This window comes from Protopterus annectens, chromosome 8.part0 (assembly GCF_019279795.1).
Source record: "Protopterus annectens isolate FY-2018-M chromosome 8.part0, PAN1.0, whole genome shotgun sequence".
Classification (NCBI taxonomy): Eukaryota; Metazoa; Chordata; order Ceratodontiformes; family Protopteridae; genus Protopterus; species Protopterus annectens.
In genome coordinates, this window is record NC_056741.1 from 904,337,530 (window position 1) to 904,360,388 (window position 22,859).

The 22,859-nt window shown below is 38.1% G+C and overlaps 1 protein-coding gene across 5 annotated transcripts in view; it reads right to left on the reverse strand.

The window, feature by feature from the left end:
* The window catches only part of IGFLR1 (IGF like family receptor 1), a 330,346-nt gene that overhangs the window by 85,663 nt on the left and 221,824 nt on the right, over nt 1–22,859 (reverse strand). For all 5 annotated transcript variants that reach the window (XM_044080423.1, XM_044080422.1, XM_044080424.1 and 2 more), the window contains one exon: nt 9,764–9,877. In XM_044080423.1, coding sequence (XP_043936358.1) covers nt 9,764–9,877 — 114 coding nt within the window. The remainder of the gene's footprint in view (nt 1–9,763; nt 9,878–22,859) is intronic.

A 22,859-nucleotide genomic window follows, 5' to 3' on the forward strand; every position in this document is an offset into this window, starting at 1 on the left:
GTTATTTGGATCAATCAGAAATTTGTGAAGTTGTCATAGTGAACTAGAGCTTCTGGGGGTGGGGAGGTATGATTATCTCTCTGTCATCGTTGAAGCTGCCATGAGTATGGATAGCAGAAGTAACTTGCTAGGACTGATGAAGAAATTCTGTAGTTGTGATTGTTGTGGCCATCAATTCAAAATTACAAACCTGGAATTGGCAAGATAATAAACTTGTGTTTCTGCTTACTGAGCAACTGTCAAATTACTTCCTAATTCTATGTCATCCAGCCTGCCTTCTGATGATGCAGTAGTGGAGAGAAACAGTTTGAAGTAGGCTGGCATTTTTTTCTGTAGTTTGAAGGATATTTTATTACAAAGCAACCAGAATGCAGCACAATCAGTTAGTCAGACAATAAATCAAAAAATAAACAGTTAGATTAAAGTGGAATGTAACAAATGGAACAGGATGAGATTCTTAGTAAGTTTTATAGTGCCTGGCATAGAGTGTAATAAATAGTGATTAATTACTTTTAGAGAGAAAACTACATATGTGTGTGAATCACCTCAATGATAGCCTTATTGTACAGTGAGTTTGTAAGGGATTAGTGCTGGAAAGAAAACATTTAGAATTATTTGCACATCTATGAAGATGCAATAAAGTGATCATTCCATAGTAGTCCATAACAGTCAGCTATTTACTACAGTGTGGCATACAGTATGTGTGTTTACACTATATTCCAACATGGTGTGTTGTGAGAAACTGTTAAAGTGAGACAGTAATGGAGTAATAGAAAATACGCATTTTTAGTACAGTGGAGGTTAGCTCTAGTAGTTGACAGTGGGAACAGTTTGTGAATAGTTCCTTAGGTACAAGCAAAGTTTTTCTCATGGAGTTTGGCTGAAAGATGTGAAAACGTTTTGAGATTTAATAGTTTAATGTACAGGCATCCTTTTATATTGTTTTGTTGTCTGAGTGACTGCTGCATATCCTATGCACTGTGTATTGAATCTGCTGCAGAGTACAGAAAACATGCCTATCCACTATTACATCATCAGAAGTCAAGACCAGATGACACAGATTCTGGAAGTAAGTGGAAAGCTGTTAAACATACAGAAAATATGAGAAATATTATTAAATGTAACATAGTTCTACTGACGTAACTAAAATAAAAACTGCATATTTTAACATTAGAAAACCCACTTTACATCATGAAAACATACATACAGCAAAAAGAAATGACAGAGAAAGACCTTTGCACATGATCTTTAAATGAAAGCAGCATTTTTGATAGACGACTACTTTAAATATAAAAAAGTAAGCACTATTTTAGAGGGTGCAGAGTCCCCATTCTGTAGGCAGTGGTGTCCCTCTTACCTCTTTGACTTACAGAACCAGTTACATTTCAGGGAAAAGGACAGATCCCTTTTGATAGTTTATGCATGGTACACAGTGTCACAGTAAATGAAGCATGCAGTAAATGATCCATTATCCATGGTTTCAAAAAGAGAGAGAGATAAACATGGTAACCATACCTCTCAACTATCCAGATTTTTGCAGAATGTCTAGATTTTTTCCTCATATTTTTGGTCTGTTTCTCAAAAAAGTGTGTTTTTCTGGCAAATCACTGATGAATTACGTCAGATAATAATGACAGAAATTTGAGTTGTAGACTTCATAGCCTTTATAAAATTCCTGTTAATGTGAAACCTGTTATTCTATAATTTTTCTAAGTTTGTAAGAGCAATATTTAAAAACTGTCCCTGTTTTGGGCCTTTCCCCCATTTTTTATGGCTTTGTCCAGATTGCTTGCTCTAAGAAAGGTATGATGGTAACCAAACTCTGTGCTTGATTACCCTGTTCCATAACAAATACTGAAAGAAGCCTTCAGTTACAAAGACTGCTTTCATTTAGTCAAGCTTGCTGAAGCAGCGTTCTAGGAGTCTCATTTCAGAGAACAGGACCAATGACAGACACACATACACACATACTTCTTATTTAGTTCTGTTTATCATTTCCTCACTTCAGGTGGGTTTCTTTCTTTGTGTTTCAGCATAATTAATAATGTGCTTCATTAAATCTACTTTGCCTTCCACTTTATTATTCTTTGTGCGCATTTGCAGTTCTTCATGCTGCGTTTTGGCACATCAAGACAGAAATAGTTTCCATTTTTGAACTGCTCTAACTATATGTGCATTCTAACCCTCAGGAAAGAAATGGGTTTTGGCAATCCTAACAAGCACCACAGAAACCTACGGGGGTCCACTGAAGAGAACATTCTAAGGCAGATATTTCATCTTCAGTGTGTTTTTATTTCTTATTGTTTAAAATCACAGAAAGTATCATTTTAGGATTATATCAATTAACTGTAGGTCACTGATCTATCCATCAGAACTCCATCATAATACTGATAAACTGACAAATTGTCAAGATGTACCTGTAATCTGTACAACTATTGAAGCCATACAGATCAGCACAGTGTGTTTTTCTTCTAACATTTAATTTTACAGAGCGAGTATATATCACCAGACAAAATAAAATAATGATGAAAATTGCAGGCATTGTAAAGGCTTCCATTAGTAAGGGTTGAGAGTGAAAAGCTGAGATGAATGAGTTTGCAAGTGTCAATAACACATTTCACAATGTAGCAGAAAACAGCAACGGTAAACTGAAGCACGACTTGTACCACCATTCAGTAAAATAAAATCACATTTATTTTCAAGTAGGTAAGCGCTTTCACCACAAAATGTGGCTTCATCAGACCATTTACAAGTAAATGTGCATAAACTGCCAAACATTTCCATTTATACATTACACCTCCCCCTAATTAAATTCAAATGTTTGTTGTAGCAAATCAATTCAGCATAAAACTCCCTCTAGTAGCTTGACATCATAAACAGATTAAAACAGCAACAAATTAACTATTTAGTTGCTGATAAATAAAATCCACATTATAATATTCAAAATTCATCACATAATAAAATTGTATGCACGCTCCACTTTAAAATATATGCATATCTCATCCTTAGCAGCATAAAGTGTATTGTACATCTACAGATCAACTAGCTATCTAGTTGCTTTTGTTATATATAGATCGTCACACAATAATACATTTATACCATCATGACATAACATTTCCTACTTGGTATAGCTGATTATATGGTCAAGCACTCGCTCGACTCATTCAAATCAGTACATCATTACTTACACATTTATGGATTAAGTCATATTGCACACATTTAAATATCCCTCCAAGTCTATCCTGTGGTGTAGCTAGGTCCTTTCAAATGAAAGATATAGTACCATCAAACATGTTATAACATAATCGTTCAGCTTACAACCCTTGTATGCTGTCAAAAATCAATCACGAAGTGATTTCTATTTTGCATCGTTCAAATAAACAGTTTACTGTACCTTCTTAAACATAGATGAATGATGAGCCTATTTATCTATATATTAATACTAGGTTCCAGAATGCAGTTAAATATGCACTTATCCAGTTTACTTTTGCAATAAACCCCTTTTTTAGCGTGAATGCTGTTAAGCACTCACTCTATTTACTTCGCAAAATCACTCCTAATCGTCACGTCATCATGCCATAGCTCTGTTCCTTAAAACATAGCTGTCAGAATAATTCACTGTTTGGCTACTTGCAAAGCGCATTTCCTATAACATAAAGAGTACGTAGCATCAGATTTACCTAATACTAAGTCTATATATATATATATATATATATATATATATATATATATATATATATATATATATATATATATATATATGTATGTATACATATCTTAAAAGGATGCTATGTTATCCAAAATAAATAATAAATACATCTGGTTTGACAATGATAGGAACTAGGAAGTGCGGTCACTGCAATATGTGCCAATTTATTAAACAAACTAATCAGTTTGTACATCCTGAAACTAGTAGTATATATGGATTATAATAGTAGGAATATAATATACTTGGCACAGTGTGACTGCTGCTTAAGATTCTATGTGGGCAAAACTAATAGAACACTTAAGGAGTGTATGAGGGAACATACCAATAGTATAAAGAATAGGGACTCCATTAGTGCATTGTCCAAATATAATGAAATGAGTATTGTAAACCAGAATTTCAAATTTAGAGGCCTAGAACAGGTTATTCTTGGAAATAGGAAGGGGAATATTATAAATCTTACAGAAAAGAGTGAACTTAAATGGATTTTAAAACTTCGAGCTGAAAAAGGGCTGGGTCTTAATGGTAAGATATCTATGAGGAGTGTATTGGAAGCAAGGGGATTACCTCGCAAATAGTGATGTACACATATACATTAGGTGGTATCAGAAGAATATTATACATCTACTTTCTAAACTGCAATATGCTAACATGAAATTGGTCCTACATTTTAGCTGGACCAAGAAATATTTATTAATATGTGTAGAAGTATGCATATAAGTGAATCTGTTTATGCAACTATATGGTCAGTTTTATATGAACATGCACGCAACAGGAATTAATGGCTGGTTATGTATGTTAAGGCTACTTCATATAGCTTGGGTTAGAAGTGCACACATATGTGTGTGTATGTGTGTAGATATATATATATATATATATATATATATATATATATATATATATATATATATATATATATATATATATATATATATATATATTTATCAGTATCTGGCTATATACTATGACATGCACTCTGTGGTTTATATATAACAGCAGATATGCAGTGGTATTGATTATGATACCATATATATTTAGAACATGTCTTACAGCTTAGTATATGTAGCTCAAATGATAAATGATTTTTTGGCTAACTATAAATATTTCCATATGAAGTGCAGTTTAGTTTTTAGAAATGCATTTATTGTCTATGATCTGTCATTCTTTACTACTATTTATATAAGTATCTGCTAGATAAAATTAGTTTGAAGATGTAGATTGATGCCAATATTAGTAGCAACTTGATGGATGTACAATAATATACTTATATGGGCATATTATGAAGAGTTGTATTGATTTTTTTTATATAATACCATATATGCAGAATATATAATGGAACTGCTCATGTTTGTGAAAAGATTTCTTAAAGTATATATATATATATATATATATATATATATATATATATATATATATACATGAGGACTTAGTATAAGGTAAATCTGATGCTACATAGTCTTTATGTTATAGGAAATGCACTTTGCAAGTAGCCGAACAGTGAATTATTCAGACGGCTATGTTTTTAAGGAATGGAGGCATGGCGTGATGACATCACGATTAGGAGTGCTTTTGCGAAGTAAATAGTAGAGTGAGTGCTTAACAGCATTCACGCTAAAAAGGGGGTTTATTGCAAAAGTAAACTGGATAAGTGCATATTTAACTGCATTCTGGAATCTAGTATGGATATATAGATAAATAAGCTTGTCATTCATCTATGTTTAAGAAGGTACAGTAAACTGTTTATTTGAACGACGCAAAATAGAAATTACTTCGTGACTGATTTTTGACAGCATACAAGGGTTGTAAGCTGAACGATTATGTTATAACATGTTTGATGGTACTATATATTTCATTTGAAAGGACCTAGCTACACCACAGGATGGACTTGGAGGGACATTTAAATGTGTGTAATATGACTTGATCCATGAATGTGTAAGTAATGATGTACTGATCTGAATGAGTCGTGCAAGTGCTTGACTATATAATCAGATATACCAAGTAGGAAATGTTATGTCACGATGGTACAAATTTATTATTGTGTGACGATCTGTATATAGCCAAAGCAACTAGATAGCTAGTTGATCTATAGATGCACAATACAATTATACTGCTAAGGATGAGATATGCATATATTTTAAAGTGGAGCGTGCATAAAATTTTATTATGTGATGAATTTTGAGTATTATAATGTGGATTTTATTTATGTATCAGCAACTAAATAGTTAATTTGTTGCTGTTTTAATCTGTTTATGATGTCAAGCAACTAGCGGCCGTTTTGTACTGAATTGATTTGCTACAACAAACATTTGAATTTAATTAGGGGGAGGTGTTATGTATAAATGGAAATGTTTTGCAGTTTATGCACTTTTACTTGTAAATGGTCTGATGAAGCCACATTTTGTGGTGAAAGCGCTTACCTACTTGAAAATAAATGTGATTTTATCTTACTGAATGGTGATACAAGTCATGCTTCAGTTTACTGTTGCTATTTTCTGCTGTTTTGCCTATATTTTACAACTGGGACTGTTTGCCTATTGGGGAACATTCTTTCTTGGACATTTCACAATGTACACAACGTATGGCTTCTAAGTACAAATGACTAAACTTCTAAACAAAACATATATATTCAGGTAAAAATAACCATACCGGGTGAACAAAGATCAGCACAGGATGCTGTTACTACTTACTTTAACATGTTATCAACATATTTTCCCAAAGTGGTGCTGTCTACATAATTAACTTGACAAGCAAAAATACTCAAAGCATCTGAAACACCCCCCCAATGATTTTTAAAAGTAATGCTTTTAACAATTAATCATTTAGCTCCAGAAATGAAACAGAAAGCAGATTTTGCCTGTAATTGTAGAACTTACAAACTAGAATACAAGCCCTAAAGTAAACACAGATATGCAAACAGGCAAAGTGACTATATATATATATATATATATATATATATATATATATATATATATATATATATAAATACTTGAGTAAAGTTAGCACTGTGGTATGCACTTGTTTTGCAGGTATTGTTGGTGCTTGCTGTTCTGTATCTCATCACAGCATTGGCAATGCCCAAGTCTGGGCACAGCGTGATTGTAGGGAGCATTACTGTAAGGTGACAGAGAGCTTCCTTTCTTTGCTTCTTTACACATGCTCAACGGGCTCAGAAAAGGTTACTCTACAGAAAGCAGATGTTTAATATCTTGGGAACTTTGCCCAAACATGCTCAGACACACCACTATGAAACACCTTGCAGCTAGCTGTCTGGAGTATTTCCAGATATAGGTATTCACATGCACCATATAGGAGAAACCACTTGCTCTGTGTCTGATGATTGTGACAAAGTACTCTTTATCTCATAAGGGTATTTGATTCTGTTGGCAAGTTGCTGATGGGACTGCCTAATGTTTTCTAAACTGGAATTTTGAAATGTGAACTATACTGAAATGCCCCTTTGCAAAGCATATCCACTTGGAGCTAAGATTGCCTCTAAATGCCTTGCTAAATATTACTTTTTATCATATTTGTGATTAGCACAGATTTACAATTCTGATTCTAATCTAAGCATAATACTATCAAACTTTGCACAAAAACATATTCTATATAACTGATTTTTACTGACCTTATGTTAAATTAATGCATTCCAGCAGCAGATACAAAAAACAATTTCCAGACTTAAAAGATGACTGATGCTTTGTCAGCACACATACTATTAAGGATGGGAGTCAAATTATTTCACGAGAACAGCATTAAGTGTAGGGACCTGCCATAATTCCATTACAAAATATAACGTATATTTATGCTCATTTCCAGTAAATAATGTAATGTCTCAGAAGAATACATTTTGAGTAGGTATTTTCTTTAAGCATATTTCCTGTTGGTTGATGCTAGAGGTCTGTACTTCTCAACAGCCATTTCCACCTTTGGTTAGGTTGCATGTATTTGTTTTAAAACCTAGATTTAAGACATACTATTGCTCTCTTGATCTTTGTGTGCTTAGACAGGGTAGAGGAGCCATTGCTGTTCCTAATTATTCTTTCTGCTTAGAAATCACAATGATATCACAGATTTCAGCAACTGGAGCCAACATTCTTCTTCACAAGTGCATCAAGGTTATCTGTTCATAATATCCTATACCTTATGCTACATATTAGGCAGTTTTACATATTTTTCTTCTGTTGTGTGAATGAACATTCTCTGCTTTGATCAACAACTAGGCATTAAAAGGGTGAGAAATGGAATCTGCTTCCACTGAGTACCAACATTTGAAAATAGGCTACCCATGCATGTGTGCACACTGGGTGGTTTCTTTCTTTTCTTTGTTGAGGATTATTTTTATATACCTTTATGGTTATGAAGCACAGTGACTCAATGATAAGAATATATGCCTCACAGTTCTAAAATCTGGGTATCAGTCCTGCCCTCAGTCTTGCCTCCCCAAAAACTGTCCATGTAAAATTTTAAGTATTCTCCCAATTAATTTATGGGTTTTATGTGGGCACTCTAGTTTCTTTCCGCCTCCTGAAATTATGCTAGTTGGTTGGCTAGCCCACCTTGTCTAAATATGCTGCATCAGTCCTTGCACTTGTGGAGGTGAGTCTTGCCTGCAAAAAGTTAGAGTCCAGTTCACCACCCCTGTTAACAGATGTACTAATTAAAATCAAATTAAATGTGATTTACATTTGATGGTGATGTAACCATACTGATAACTTTTCTTTTACAAAATATAAACAGCTCAACAGCTGATACTGACACCCCCCCCTTTCCAAAAAAAAAAACAAAACATAATGGCAATTGTAGCAGTTGTAACAGACCATAGTTTTATTCTAGATGGTGAGGATGGCAAGTGAAAGGAATATGTGGTAAGTCAGGAAGTATAGAGAATCTTGTGTTTGAATGAAAGTCACTGGTATGCTACACGAGTACTTTTCTCATCACAGTTCCACAGCATGAGGACTTCAGTGATATATTTTGGCTCTAGTACTTTTTGTTGAGAGTTAATTCATTGAGGTAAACTTGACTGAAATGAAACTATTGTCATTGTCACTACACAGATGCAGTGGGGGGGGGGGGGCTGCTGCATTCTCCACATCCCTTGCTCCATATGGTTTGCAAATCTGAGACCATAGTATCATGCAAAATAAGGGAGCACAATGATCTCTGTATTTAATTTTGAATAGAATGACACTCAGTGAGAGAAATTTAGTGATATATCTCTTGATCAACTGTCCCTCAAACAAAAGGACTGTGTTATAATTTTTAAATATTTATTGTTGACTGCTGTAGTTAGTTCCATTAGGCATATGGCCTATTTTCAGGGGAGATCCAATATGGTATCTAAACTGTATAATGGCAAGATGGCCAGATCATTGAGAAATTTTCCTTGTAATATTTGATAAGAGCAGTGGATTCTCACAAACACCTAATTAACATCAACTCTTGAAGATCTACTTGACATCTCATCATTGAGAATGCAAAAGTCATGCAAGGAGGATCCCTCAGTTAGTTTAGGAAGAGAATACAAGGACTGGGATCATAAAGTAAGACAGAAGCTGACAGCAGTGATAAATATGCATACACAGGATCAGTATTGATAAGAAGATGATGTTTTTATAAAATGGATCACATCAGGGTAAATAATGAAGATATCATTCCAGGTGCTGAGGACAGTGATACCAGTGTAATTTCCAAGTAGAGGGGATAACTGAGAATAATGTTGCAGGTTTCAATAAGCCTCACAAGGGAATATGTGTGTGTCAGTATTATAATTATTCAGACTGCCTTAGATTCACGATTATTACTGACCACCATTGAGAAATACATTTTAGATGTGTTATGTACATACAGAATTCATGTTGAAAATAGACAAATAACTGGTTGTTTGTAATTTGTTTTAAATACACACACACACACACACACACACACACACACACACACACACACACACACACACACACATATATATATATATACACATATACATATATATCAGACATTATCTGAACTAATCTGTATGAAAAGAAGATTTTTTTTTAAATTACAAAGTTCTCATACCTTCACAGAGTGATGTCCTTTTCCTCTTCTGAAGGATAATTAAGACAGTAATGAAGATTGTTCCAATAACTACAATCGCTAAGATTACTAATACTGTTGTTATCCAATCTTTGCCTGCAACAAAAATCATATACTTTAATGACAAAAAACATAATTTTTCTTTTTTTTTAAATTAAACTAAACACATAGAGTAATGATATGGGTTAGGAATCCAAACATGTAACACACTTCTAATGCTACATGTAGAATATTAGGAACCTTCGAAAACAGAGGTTCTTATTTAGAGCAACAGCTAATTCCACAGGCCAGCCTTTCATTAGGGAATAGCATATTTGCCAGAAGACTGAGGGCAGTTTTAGGAAACACTAGCAGCTCTGCATTAGCAGTGGGGAGGTAGGTGCATTAAGTAACAGTGTACCTGTAGATCTCTGATATAGTGAGGAACCAAATCATACTGGGCACAGTGTCTGAGCAAGATGGCATACCTGGTTCATGTGAAGACTGGCAGCCAGTGCAGAGCTGGCAAAACTGGAGTTATGGGATAAAAGCAGGGTATTCCATCAGCATCCTTGCCATATAATTCTGCAACTGAGTCCAAGAGATAAATTATTCATTCAGCCCTGGTAAGGGAAAGTTATAGTAGTCAAACTCTGAAGAGTTTGGTGTCTGCTCCACTTGAGCAAGATCCATAGCCTGCATAAGATGATTTACTCTGAAGATTTCTAAGATGGATGGAAAAGGTCTTCAGCAATGCTGCCATCTGGTCATTAAACAATTGTGTCTCTCTGCTCTTTTGCATTTTCTATAATCTTTCTCCCCTCTGTGCTTATGCTGTCTATATCTGTCCCCATTCCGTCTTCCTCCTTTCTGCTGGTTATCTAAATATGTTAATTTCCCTTTGTGATGCCTTTCTGCCAACTAATGGTATAGCTAGGATGGGGTGAAGAGGGAAGCCAGGCTGGGTGCAGTGTTCAGGATCTGCCACTCGCACTCCCATCAGTCATCAGTGTATTTACCAGCATGCCAATATTGCATTTGTGGTCAGAACTGAAGTGCTATAAAACTCTCTGAGTGTGACATAAACAGTAGCAGCTACTTGCTACATCATTTGTAGCAAGCAGTTTGCTGCAGTCCAAAAGGATAGAGGGGCTTTTTTTGTTTTATTTTTTATTTATTTGTTACTTCAAGGAGAGGAGTTTTTTTGGTGGGGGGCTAGCACAGGGTGCAATATTATCCAGCTACTCCTCTGCTGCCAATTCCTTTTTTAACTTACCTTTTCTGCCTTTTTTGTCTCCTTGTAGTTTGCATCCTCCACTTTACCGCTCCCCTCTCCTTCTTCTTTTTCTTGTATGCATCATATTTTGCATTAATTGCTGGCCTCACATGCATACATAATGATATTGACCTTCTCCCTTTTGTCATTTTGTGTCTTTCTGAAATCTTTGTAGCTGTGAGTACTCCATCCAGGGCTATTCTTCACGGGTTGTTTATTCAATCTGTTTGTCCCCAGACCCAAGCTCTCTCAGCACAGTATAATTTACTCCTCTAAGATCCCTGCATCATCACCTTTGGGTTATGTTCTTACTCCTCCTCCCACTTCGAGCCACAATGTGGCATGATCACTGCTACGGAATGTTACCATAATCTGAGCATCCTTGATCCTGATTTCCTTAGTAAGTTGAGTGGAGTTTGGAAAATAAGGGCATGAGACAAGTAATATGGGTCTGTAACAGAAAGTACAGAATTCTAGATGTGCTCTTAGCCAAGGAAAGTGGGATGATTGCTGGGTAATGTTGCTATTATCTGAACATTCTTGATCCTGCTTTCCTTGGTTAAGAGCATATCTAGACTCCTGTACTTTCTGTTACAGACCCATAGTAGTTGTCTCATTCCCTTATTTTCCAAGACCTCCATCAACTCCTGGTCCCATTCTACCATGGAGATCAGCATCTTCCACTCTGCCGTTGGCCAATTCAGAATATGCATGAGCATAACCCTTCTCATACGTTACTACTTTATTCTGCTCCCATGTGGGCCAGCACACTGGGTGTGAGTCAGAAATGCATTGCACTTGTGATTAATACGATCAGTGTGAACTGTATGCCAAGACTGAGATAGTGGAATCTAGAAGAAATCTTCATACCCCGAAGTACAGCAGACTGAAGTAGTAGATGTAAGTAGGAGGATGTGTGTGGAGGATATCCCCTTACTTGAGGATATAGGGGTTGAAGATCTCCTGCAACAACACATTTTTGCAGTATTTTAGCAACCTCTGAGCTTTGCTCTGTTCTTTTCCATTGCAGTTTTGTGATTGTAGTTTTTAGTGTTGATTGCTACATTGCATATTTGACATAAAACCCAATACATTGCATCACTCCATCTGTGCTGTGGTGTTTCTCGGTTTGAACTTCCAGGGTGCTTACCCAGTTTTCTGTCCATATCTACTTCCCTGTTCCCCCCTATGGCTTAATGGCCTTGTTTTTCTCTGACCACATAATTGATACTCACTACACCTCCATGCCTGATGTATATATAATTCCTGAACAAAACAACCTATTCTCCGAACCTCTCCAGATTCATAGATTTATAGACTTGTTAAAAGGCTAATGATCTGAAGAGGCCATTCTAAGCCTAGCCAAGTTTTCCCAAAAGGATAACCATGTTCTGTATCCAAGTAGGACATTGAGGGCCAGGCATTTGTAAGCTACCTCTGTCCCTAAGGGACATAGGTGTTAGTCCCAGTGTAAATTTCCTTTTCTCTATCCACTGGTCTAGGTTGAGCTTAAACTGACTAACAGATGAGCTCAGCTTCACATGGATGGTAAGCCTGTTCCATATGAGGGACAGTCTCTGGAACACGTATCTCTCACTCCAGCATGTTCTGTTTAAATCACAGGCACAATTCAGATCCCTAGACCTTGTATTTCTAGTACACTTTGACTTATGAATATATATGAGATTCATAAGTGTGGGGTTTACAGATGCCTTGTAAGTCAGGCATAGATCACCCCTCAGCAATCTATAAGAGACTGAGTAGAGAGAAATGGTTTTAAGGCACTCTGCATAAGGCAGGTTTGTCATGCCTTGTATTCTTTTTGTAAGGTCACGCTAGTTGCTGCATATGCCTAATCAGGTACATACCAAAGACGGCATTGCACTCTGATTGGTCTGATAAGGGCAGAGTGCAGTGGGATAATGACCTCTTTGGACCTAGATGCCATTACCTTACTTATAAGTTGTGCAAGATAAAAGGATTTCCTCATCACTCTGGCCATGTGGTGATCAAAGGTAAGACTACTGTCTATGTGTGTATCCAAATCCCTAACCACTGGATCAGCTCTTAGAAGTGTATTATCAACATGGTAATTAGCAGGAATGGTTAACTTCACAAAGGGTACAATTATGCATTTCTTAGCAATGAGTTTAAGACCATGGCTTTCACACCATTTGCTAGTCAGAGACAGATCTTCTTGAAGAATGCTAGTGTCTGTAGGGGAGTTGATGATAATCCCCAGCTTGCAATCATCTGCAAACTTAGTCAGCCATAAACCTTCAATATTTGCTTCCATTTCAGAGAAGTAGATGCCAAAAAGGAGCGGGCACATTACAAAGCCCTGAGGGACTCCTCTAGTGACTGGCCTCTTGGTGGAAGTGACCTTAGTTATTTTGACCTCCTGGATCCTATCAGTGAGCCAGTTGGCTATCCAGCAGCTGATAAGAGGGTTTATACCTAAATTAGTGAGCTTGCCTATAATGCCTAAGTGGGGTACTGTATCAAAAGCCTTGGCCAGGTCGAGGTAACCTGTGTCCTCAGTCTTAACTTCATCCATGGCTTTGGTGACCCTGTCAGAAAAGTCCACCAGATTTAGTAGGCATGACCTTCCTATAACAAAGCTGAACTATGATGGGTCTGGGATTTGCAGGTTACCTATGTTCTCATTTGTCATGTTTATCATGATTCTTTCAATGGGCATGTAGTTACCCTGATCAGTGGTTGGACTACCTTTGTGCAGGGGAATGACTGCAGCCATCTTCTATTCTTTGGGCACAAAACCTGACTGAAGGCTCCAGTTGAAAAGTGATTCAAGTGGACCACAGAGGTCATGTTTAATGCTATTTATTAAACATCCTTGGATGTTATCGAGGCTCATCAATGCTGTGTTTTTGGCCTTGGAAAGTGTATTGATAACACAATCCCCTCAACCATTACTACCGAACAGGTTATATGGTATTTTCTTTGGACTGTCAGGGAAGACTGGGGGGGGATTTGATCTGAACCTGTCAGCCAAAAGGTTGGCAATGGCTTCTGGTTCAGTGTGGTGAGCCATTTACAATAAGTTCTACACATTTTTGTGTATTTCCTCTGAGGTTATGGACATAGCTGTAGAAAGCTTTGTGGCTGTCCTGTGCCTGAGATGCTTTCTTCAAATTTAGCTTTTGAAGTATTAACTAACATCCTTAGCTGCCTGTTTCTATTGGTTAGGGGACTTTTAGTATGTATGGCTTTGTTCCTCCTATGTTTGGCCAAATTTTTGTCTTTTGTTGTATAACCAGTTGATATTGTCATTCCACCAGGGTGTCTTTTGAGTTTGTCTTGTTCTTAATATGAGGGGACACAGCTCACTCTATACAGCTATCAATATGGATGTACAGAGATTTTGTAAATAGCTCAATGTATGCTATGGTGTTTACTGGGTTTGGGGGTGGTTGGAATTTAGCCAAGGTGTTTCTTAGTAGAGAAAGGCTAGCCCTGGAATAGTTCCTAAAGTTTTTTTTATTTTGCTGGATCCTCAGATTTAATTTTTATTTCAAGTAATACTGTCCTGTGGTCAAATCTGACAAGCGGCAATATTAGATTGGGTGAGGGACAATGACCCACCATGTTCATGAGTACAAGGTCAAGGATGTTTGTACCCGATAGGAGAATGGAACAACTATTCCAGGATATTGGTATTAGCAATGTTTAGGAATCACAGGGCTTATGCATTAGAAGTAGTGTTCTATCTCCCCTTTTATTTCCACCTTGGTTCTGTGACACAAGCACTGCCCACCCGCCTTTCCTGCATCTTCTGCTTGAAACACCCCATCTTCTTATTCAGATTCCTTTGATAATAATCTAATAATATCCATCCACACTCCAGGTCAGTTTTTTACCCCATATGCTATGTTGTATATCTGCTTTTTAACTCCCTTCAGTCTGCTGCTTAAGTATATACCATTTTCTGGCACTCTTTCTACTTTTCATCTTATTTTAAATGTGTGATCATGGAGATGTACTGTTACAATCTAACTGTGCCTTTTGGGATAATATGGGGCCTGTACCCAGTGCTCTCTGTCATGTCTTCCCAATCCTCTTATCAGTCCTAAGCCCTTCTTCCTATTTTGTAACCAGCTATTTTATCTGATACTATCCTTCCTTAATGACACAGGTGCAACTTCTGTGAATGCTGCCTGAAACCTCTTATCCCAGCGTCCCTCTACCACTCCTTAGACGGTACTACATCGTGTGCACAACAACATGCATTCACTTCTTATTAGTAGTAAGCATCCTGGTCATCTTCTGTTGGGTCTTACTAAATCTAAGCTCTTGAGACCAGCTTTGCTGTATCCTGATCTCTCCTATATCCCTTTCCAAGAGTTATAATCTGTTAATAAGTAACTCTCCAGTTACCAAAACCCTCATCAGTCTATGTACTTGCATTTTACTCCTTCACTTACTGCTCCATGCTACTTTTCCATATCGCTTATCCTTTCCTACAAGTCCTGTTCAATATTCTTTCCCTCCTTTTACTGTTCCTTTCTCCTTTAATAATTAGATATATTTAGCTGTGTCTTTCTCCATGAAGTTTGTTTTGTGTCTTTCGGCTTTTCCCGGTTAGGGGTCGCCACAACGGAACTCCGGTCCGCTAATGATTTGTAGTGGATTTTTACGTACCGGGTTACCAGCCCTGACGCACAACCTTCAATGAAGGCACACCCCATTCATGTATGCCTCCACACAGAAGACGCTCTAGTTGAGAATCGAACTGTACAACGTCTTGCTATGAGGCGATAACGCTACCGCAGCACCACCACCGAAGTGCTATTCTTAATTTTCTAAGCTAATCACTTTCAAAAGTGACAAGTTAACAAAGTAGCAAACAGCCACCATTTTGCTTAATTCATGTGTTGACCAGGTAAGCTCACTGACCAGAAGTGTCCCTTTTCAGATCACTGTCTCAGAGTCAGCAAATGGAAGTGGAAAGAATCAAACTCTGTATACTGGACTTTTGGAAGCAGTGCATTAACAGCTCAGAGCCTTAATCCACTTTGCTGAGTGCCAGACCAAAAAAGAGTCACTTATTCAATAACTGTCCCTTATGGTCAACTTAGATTTCAACAATAAGCATGTTTTATCTGTATGACTTCTCCAGATAATGAAGTCTTATTTCCATAAGTACTTAGTACTGTAATCCATGCTGACAGTAAATGAGATTTCAGTTGATTTTCTGATCTGGTTTGTTTTTGTTTTGCTGTTTGCAGTCTAGTCATTTCAGTCGGCTATAGTTGCCATTTAGAATTGCTATCACTTAATTTACATTGACATCACCTTACCAGAAACATTAAAAATATGAACTACTAGCCATCTATGGTAAGTGAGACAGTTACAGGTCTTTAAGAAGCAGGCAAACAAAGCACACTCCAATAAATGTCAAGGTTGTGGCTTAAAATGTAGATTATATGTAAAGAAAGTATATTACATTAAGGCTAAAAGACGTGAATACAAAAGTAAATGTATATTATACAACTCCTTATACTACAAATACAGAAAAAAATGCTACTTAAACAGCTGGATTTAGTAGTATGCTTGTAATATTACTTTGAACTATATACAGTGGATATAAAAAGTTTACACACCCCTGTTAAAATGCCAGGTTTTTGTGATATAAAAAAATGAGACCACAATAAATCATTTCAAAAGTTTTCCCACCTTTAATGTGACCTATAACCTGTACAATTCAATTGAAAAACAAACAAATCTGTTAGGGGAAAAATATAAAAAATAAAAAACATACAATAAGCTGGTTGCATAAGTGTACACACCCTTAAACTAATACTTTGTTGAAGAACCTTTTGATTTAATTACAGCATTCAGTCTTCTTGGGTACAGTCCTGCCATCAATTAAAGACACTCTGATTAACCCCTAATTAGGTGTTTTGTTTTTTTTTCTTTCGAGATTCCAAAACTTCGAACATCTGAGCTTTGGGATTGCACTACTCAGCACCATACAGCTACCATCAGTTCAATGAAACACCTACTCACAGTTGTTTAAAATGGAGTGATAAGTGATTATTATGGGTTCACAGTAGAGCTTTAATGGGATTTAGGGGGCAAGCAAATCATGCATGTTTCTGATCTGTATTACAGCAGAGAGGAGTACTCCTTCCTAAAGGAGTACAGTAAACTACTTATCTGTGAACAAACCAGTCTTATGAGTATCACCTGGAGACAATATACATGGTATGACAAAATGCACTAACTTTTTAGTTTAATTCAAATTATCTGTGTCGACTCAAAACAGGCAAATCATCAGATAATCCTTACTAGACTGAAATCTAAGAACAAATCTAAGTAAAATCACTCATTCTGTTATTATGCCAGCCTCAATATGTGACCACTAATCTGTGTGTTCTGAAATGAAACCAAACCAAAACACAAAGGAAAAATATCATGCTGCAGTTCAATCCACAGTCTTAACAAATTTTAACGAATAAACTGTTTTGTCATTTCTCAACCACAGCCACTGGGGATGAACAAGCCATTGCATTTCTTTGTGCCGGTCCCAAGCCCGGATAAATGGGGAGGGTTGCATCAGGAAGGGCATCGGGCGTAAAACTTCGCCAAATTTTTTCATGCAGTCACCAGTTAATATTTCCATACTGGAACGGTCGAGTCCCAGGTTAACAACGACCACCACCAGTACTGTTAGCCAACAGGGTGCTGGCGGAAATTGGACTACTGTTGGCCGAAGGAGGAGAAGAGGCGGAAGGCATGGCCGAAGGCAGGAAGAGAGGAGAAAGGCTAGGACTGTGGTAGTGAGGGTTGGAACTTTGAATGTTGGCAGTATGACTGGTATAGGGAGAGAGCTAGCTGATATGATGGACATAAGGAAGGTTGGTATATTGTGTGCGCAAGAGACCAGATGGAAGGGGAGTAAGGCTTGGTGTATCGGAGGTGGGTTCAAATTGCTTTATCATGGTGTGGATGGGAGGAGAAATGGTGTAGGAGTAGTATGCGAAGAGTGTTTTGGAGGTGAAAAGGGTGTCAGATAGAGTGATGTTTATGAAGCTGGAAATTGATGGTGTAATTATTAATGTTGTTAGTGCATATGCTCCACAAGTTGGGTGTGCAATGGATGAGAAAGAAAAAATTTGGAGAATTGGATGAAGTGGTGATGACTGTACCCAAGGGTGAGAGAGTGGTGATTGGAGCAGATTTAAATGGGCATGTTGGTGAAGGGAACAGTGGGGATGAGGAAGTGATGGGTAGGTATGGTGTTAAACAAAGGAATGCAGAAGGTCAGATGGTAGTGGATTTTGCGAAAAGGATGGATATGGCTGTGGTGAATACATATTTTAACAAGAGGGAGGAGCATAGGGTGATATACAAGAGTGGAGGAAGATGCACACAGGTGGATTATATCTTATGTAGGAGGGCCATTTTGAAGGAGATTGGAGACTGTAAAGTGGTGGCTGGAGAAAGTGTAGTTAGGCAGCATAGGATGGTGGTTTGTAGGATGACGTTGGTGATCAAGAAGAGGAGGAGGAGTGTGAGGGCAGCACCAAGGATCAAATGGTGGGAATTGAAAAAGGGTAATTGTGAGGTGGAGTTCAGGGATGAGTTAAGACAGGCACTGGGTGGCAATGAAGAGTTACCAAATAGCTGGGTAACTACAGCAGAGCTAGTAAGGGAGACGGCTAGAAAGGTGCTTGGTATTACATCGGGACAGAGGAAGGATGACAAGGAGACATGGTGGTGGAATGAGGAAGTACAGAAGAGTATACAGGCAAAGAGGCTGGCAAAGAAGAAGTGGGATTGTCAGAGAGATGAAGAAAGTAGACAGGAGTATAAGGAGATGAGGTACATGGCAAAGAGAGAGGTGGCGAAGGCTAAGGATAAGGCATATGAAGAGCTGTATGAAAGGTTGGACACTAAGGAGGGAGAAAAGGACCAGTACCGATTGGCTAGACAGAGGGACCGAGCTAGGAAAGATGTGCAGCAGGTAAAGGTGATAAAGGATAATGAGGGAAACATACTCACAAGCGAAGAGAGTGTGTTGAGGAGATGGAAAGCGTACTTTGAGGGGTTGATGAATGAAGAGAATGAGAGGGAGAGAAGGTTGGATGATGTAGGGATAGTGAATCATGAAGCACAATGGATTAGCAAGGAGGAAGTAAGGATAGCTATGAAGAGAATGAAGACTGGAAAGGCTGTTGGCCCTGATGACATACCTGTGGAAGCATGGAGGTGTTTAGGTGAAATGGCAGAGGATTTTTTAACCAGATTGTTTAATGAAATCTTGGAAAGTGAGAGGATGCCTGAGGAATGGAGAAAAAAAGTGTTTTTGGTACCAATTTTTAAGAATAAGGGTGATGTGCAGAGCTGTAGTAACTACAGAGGGATTAAATTGATCAGTCACAGCATGAAGTTATGGGAAAGAGTAATGGAAGCTAGGTTAAGAAGGGATGTGATGATTAGTGAACAGCAGTATGGTTTCATGCCAGGAAAGAGCACTACAGATGCGATGTTTGCTCTGAGAGTGTTGATGGAGAAGTACAGAGAATGTCAGAAGGAGTTGCATTGTATTTTTTGCAGACTTGGAGAAAGCATATGACAGGGTGCCTAGAGAAGAGTTGTGGTATTGTATGAGGAAGTCAGGAGTGTCAGAGAAGTATGTAAGAGTGGTACAGGATATATACGAGGGTAGTGTGACAGCGGTGAGGTCTGCGGTGGGAGTGACGGATGCGTTTAAGGTGGAGGTGGGGTTACATCAAGGACCAGCTCTGAGCTCTTTCTTATTTGCAATGGTGATAGACAGATTGACAGACGAGATCAGACAGGAGTCCCCATGGACTATGATGTTTGCAGATGACATTGTGATCTGTAGTGAGAGTAGGGAACAGGTGGAGGAGACCCTGGAGAGATGGAGATATGCTCTAGAGAGAAGAGGAATGAAGGTCAGCAGGACTAAGACAAAATATATGTGTGTGAATGAGAGGGAGGATAGAGGAATGGTGAGGATGCTAGGAGTAGAGGTGGGGAAGGTGGATGAGTTTAAATACTTGGGGTCAATAGTTCAGAGTAATGGTGAGTGTGGAAGAGAGGTGAAGAAGAGAGTACAGGCAGGATGGAGTGGGTGGAGAAGAGTGTCACGAGTGATTTGTGACAGACGAGTACCTGTACGAGTGAAAGGGAAGGTCTACAAGAGGGTAGTGAGACCAACTATGTTATATAGGTTGGAGACAGTGGCACTGACAAAAAGGCAGGAGTTTGAACTGGATGTGGCAGAGTTAAAGATGTTAAGATTTGCACTGGGTGTGACGAGGGTGGACAGGATTAGGAATAAGTATATTAGAGGGTCAGCCCAGGTTAGAAGGTTTGGAGACAAAGCCAGAGAGGCAAGATTACGCTGGTTTGGACATGTGCTGAGAAGGGATGTGGAGTATATTGGGAAAAAGATGCTAAGGATGAAGCTACCAGGTAACAGGAAAAGAGGAAGGCCTAAGATAAGGTTTATGGATGAGGTGAGAGAGGACATGCAGGTGGTTGGTGTGACAGAGCAAGACGCAGAGGACAGGAAGAAATGGAAACAGGTGATCCACTGTGGGGACCCCTAACGGGAACAGCCGAAAGAAGATGATGTCAGTTCTCAACCACGGCCAGTGGGAGGTCCTGAAATACCTCCATTAGATGACACTGCAACTTATTTTAGCAACATTTTTCTACACTCTGTAGTTACGTAAATCAGAAAGACAGTCAAAACTCTTCCTAGTCATGGGTGTCCCATGACATTAAGCACGCCATGCATCTTTGACTTAAGGCATGAAATGAATTGCAGTTAACAGTACCCTTCTCAACCTTCAAAAATGTAGACAGCTAAGCAACCAAGTAAAACTCTAGGTTAGAAAGAATATGAAAATACTGTACAAAACTTGCAGGTAATAAGAAAGACACCAAATGTTTTCGATACTGAATAGCCTTCTTAAGGCAAAAACACTCAACCCTCTCCCCAGTAAGTTCAGCTACAGTGTAGATTACAAATTTAAATAATAATTTAAATGCTGCTACTGCACTGGCAATGCAATAGAAAAATTGCTGGTGAATTGCTGCTTCATTTAAACTGTTTTCGGTGTTGTGACTGTGATTTTATGTACTTTGAATTTCTAGTACTTCTGCATTTTATACCATAGGCTAGATTAAGAGAGATAGGACAGTAGTTGAGTATGTATACATTTTTTAAAGATCTTAGAGAGCGGTGAGAGAACAGCCATTGGTCTATAGTTAGAGGGTTCAACAGAGTTGCCACCTTTGTGCAGAGGAGTGGTATAGAAGGATTTGCATATTTCTGGTACGGTAGATTCCTGAATGGAGCAGTTGATTAAGATAGATAAAGGCATACCTGTCAACCATACCGAATTTTTCGGTAAATACCTGTTTTGGGGGCAAAATATTGGGGTCCCACAAATTCCAGCGTGGCACCTTTAATTTCCAAATTTCCTGGGTTTTTTTTGTTTTTTTTTAATTTTTACCCCTGACATCATTACGTGCATGGTGTGTGCAATGATGTCAGCTTCTGCAGGCCGATCTGTGGTCAGGCAGTGTACAGCACAACTTTATTCCTGGCTCCTCCTCCAAGTACAAACTGTAAACTAAATATATGTGCATGCGAAAGAAATGCTTATTTACTTAATGGCTGCAGGCTTCCTTCTCCAGGTAAACTTCATATGTTCTTAGCTGCAGGCTTCCTCCTCCTAAACTTATATGTGCATGCCAGAGAAACACTTATGTATTTAACTGTAGGCTTTTACATTTAGAAAAATGGCAGGAGTGTAATTACATTTTGGAGAAACTTTCATAGGTGCTTAACAGCTACAGGCTGCAGCCAGTACTTTTGAGAATTGGCAGCTGCAGGCTTCCTCCTCCTAAACTTGTAAGTGCGTGCGCGAGAACAGCTGCAGGCTTTTACATTTACGGCAGCTGCAGGCTTCCTCCTCCTAAACTGTGCAAAAGAACTGCTGCAGGCTTTCACATTTAGAGAACAGCTTGGCTGCAGACTTTTACATTTAGTGAAATAACATCAGCAGCAGCAGGCATTTGTGTGTGATGCAGAAACGGCAGGCATTACTGCTTTAACAGGTGTGTAATGCAGAAATTTGACAATGGCAGGCATTACTTATCACAGAAATGGCACGATTAATATGTTTTGATTTAATACTATTGGAGAATAAGTGTGATCGACATTCTTTTTGATTTAATGGCAGGCATCTTACATTTACTGTGTGTGTGTGTGTGTGTGTGTGTGTGTGTGTGTGTGTGTGTGTGTGTGTGTGTGTGTGTGTGTGTGTGTGTGTGCATGTGCGTGTGTATGTGTGTGAAGGGGGGCTTTCACATTTACGGCAGCTGCGGGCTTCCTCCTTCTAAACTATGCAAGAGAACAGCTTTTACTTTTCATGTGAGAAAACAGCTGCAGGTTTCGTTCTTCAAAACTTCTATGTGCTTTACATTTATGATGGCTGCAGGCTTTTACATTTAGATAAATAGTAGCAGCAGGCATTTATGTATGAATCAGAAACAGCAGGCATTAATGCTTTAACAGGTGTGTGATGCAGAAAATTGACTTAATGGCAACATACCTCTCTCAACTGTCCAGATTTTCGCAGAATGTCCAGATTTTTGCCTCAAATTTTTGGTCTGTTCTGTTCCTTGTAAAATTTGTTATTTTCTGGCAAACCACTGATGACTCAAGTCATTAAATAATGACATGCATTTGGGTTTTAAACATCATATTCATAAGAAAATGGATGATAACTCAAATTCTGTAATTCTAGTAACTTT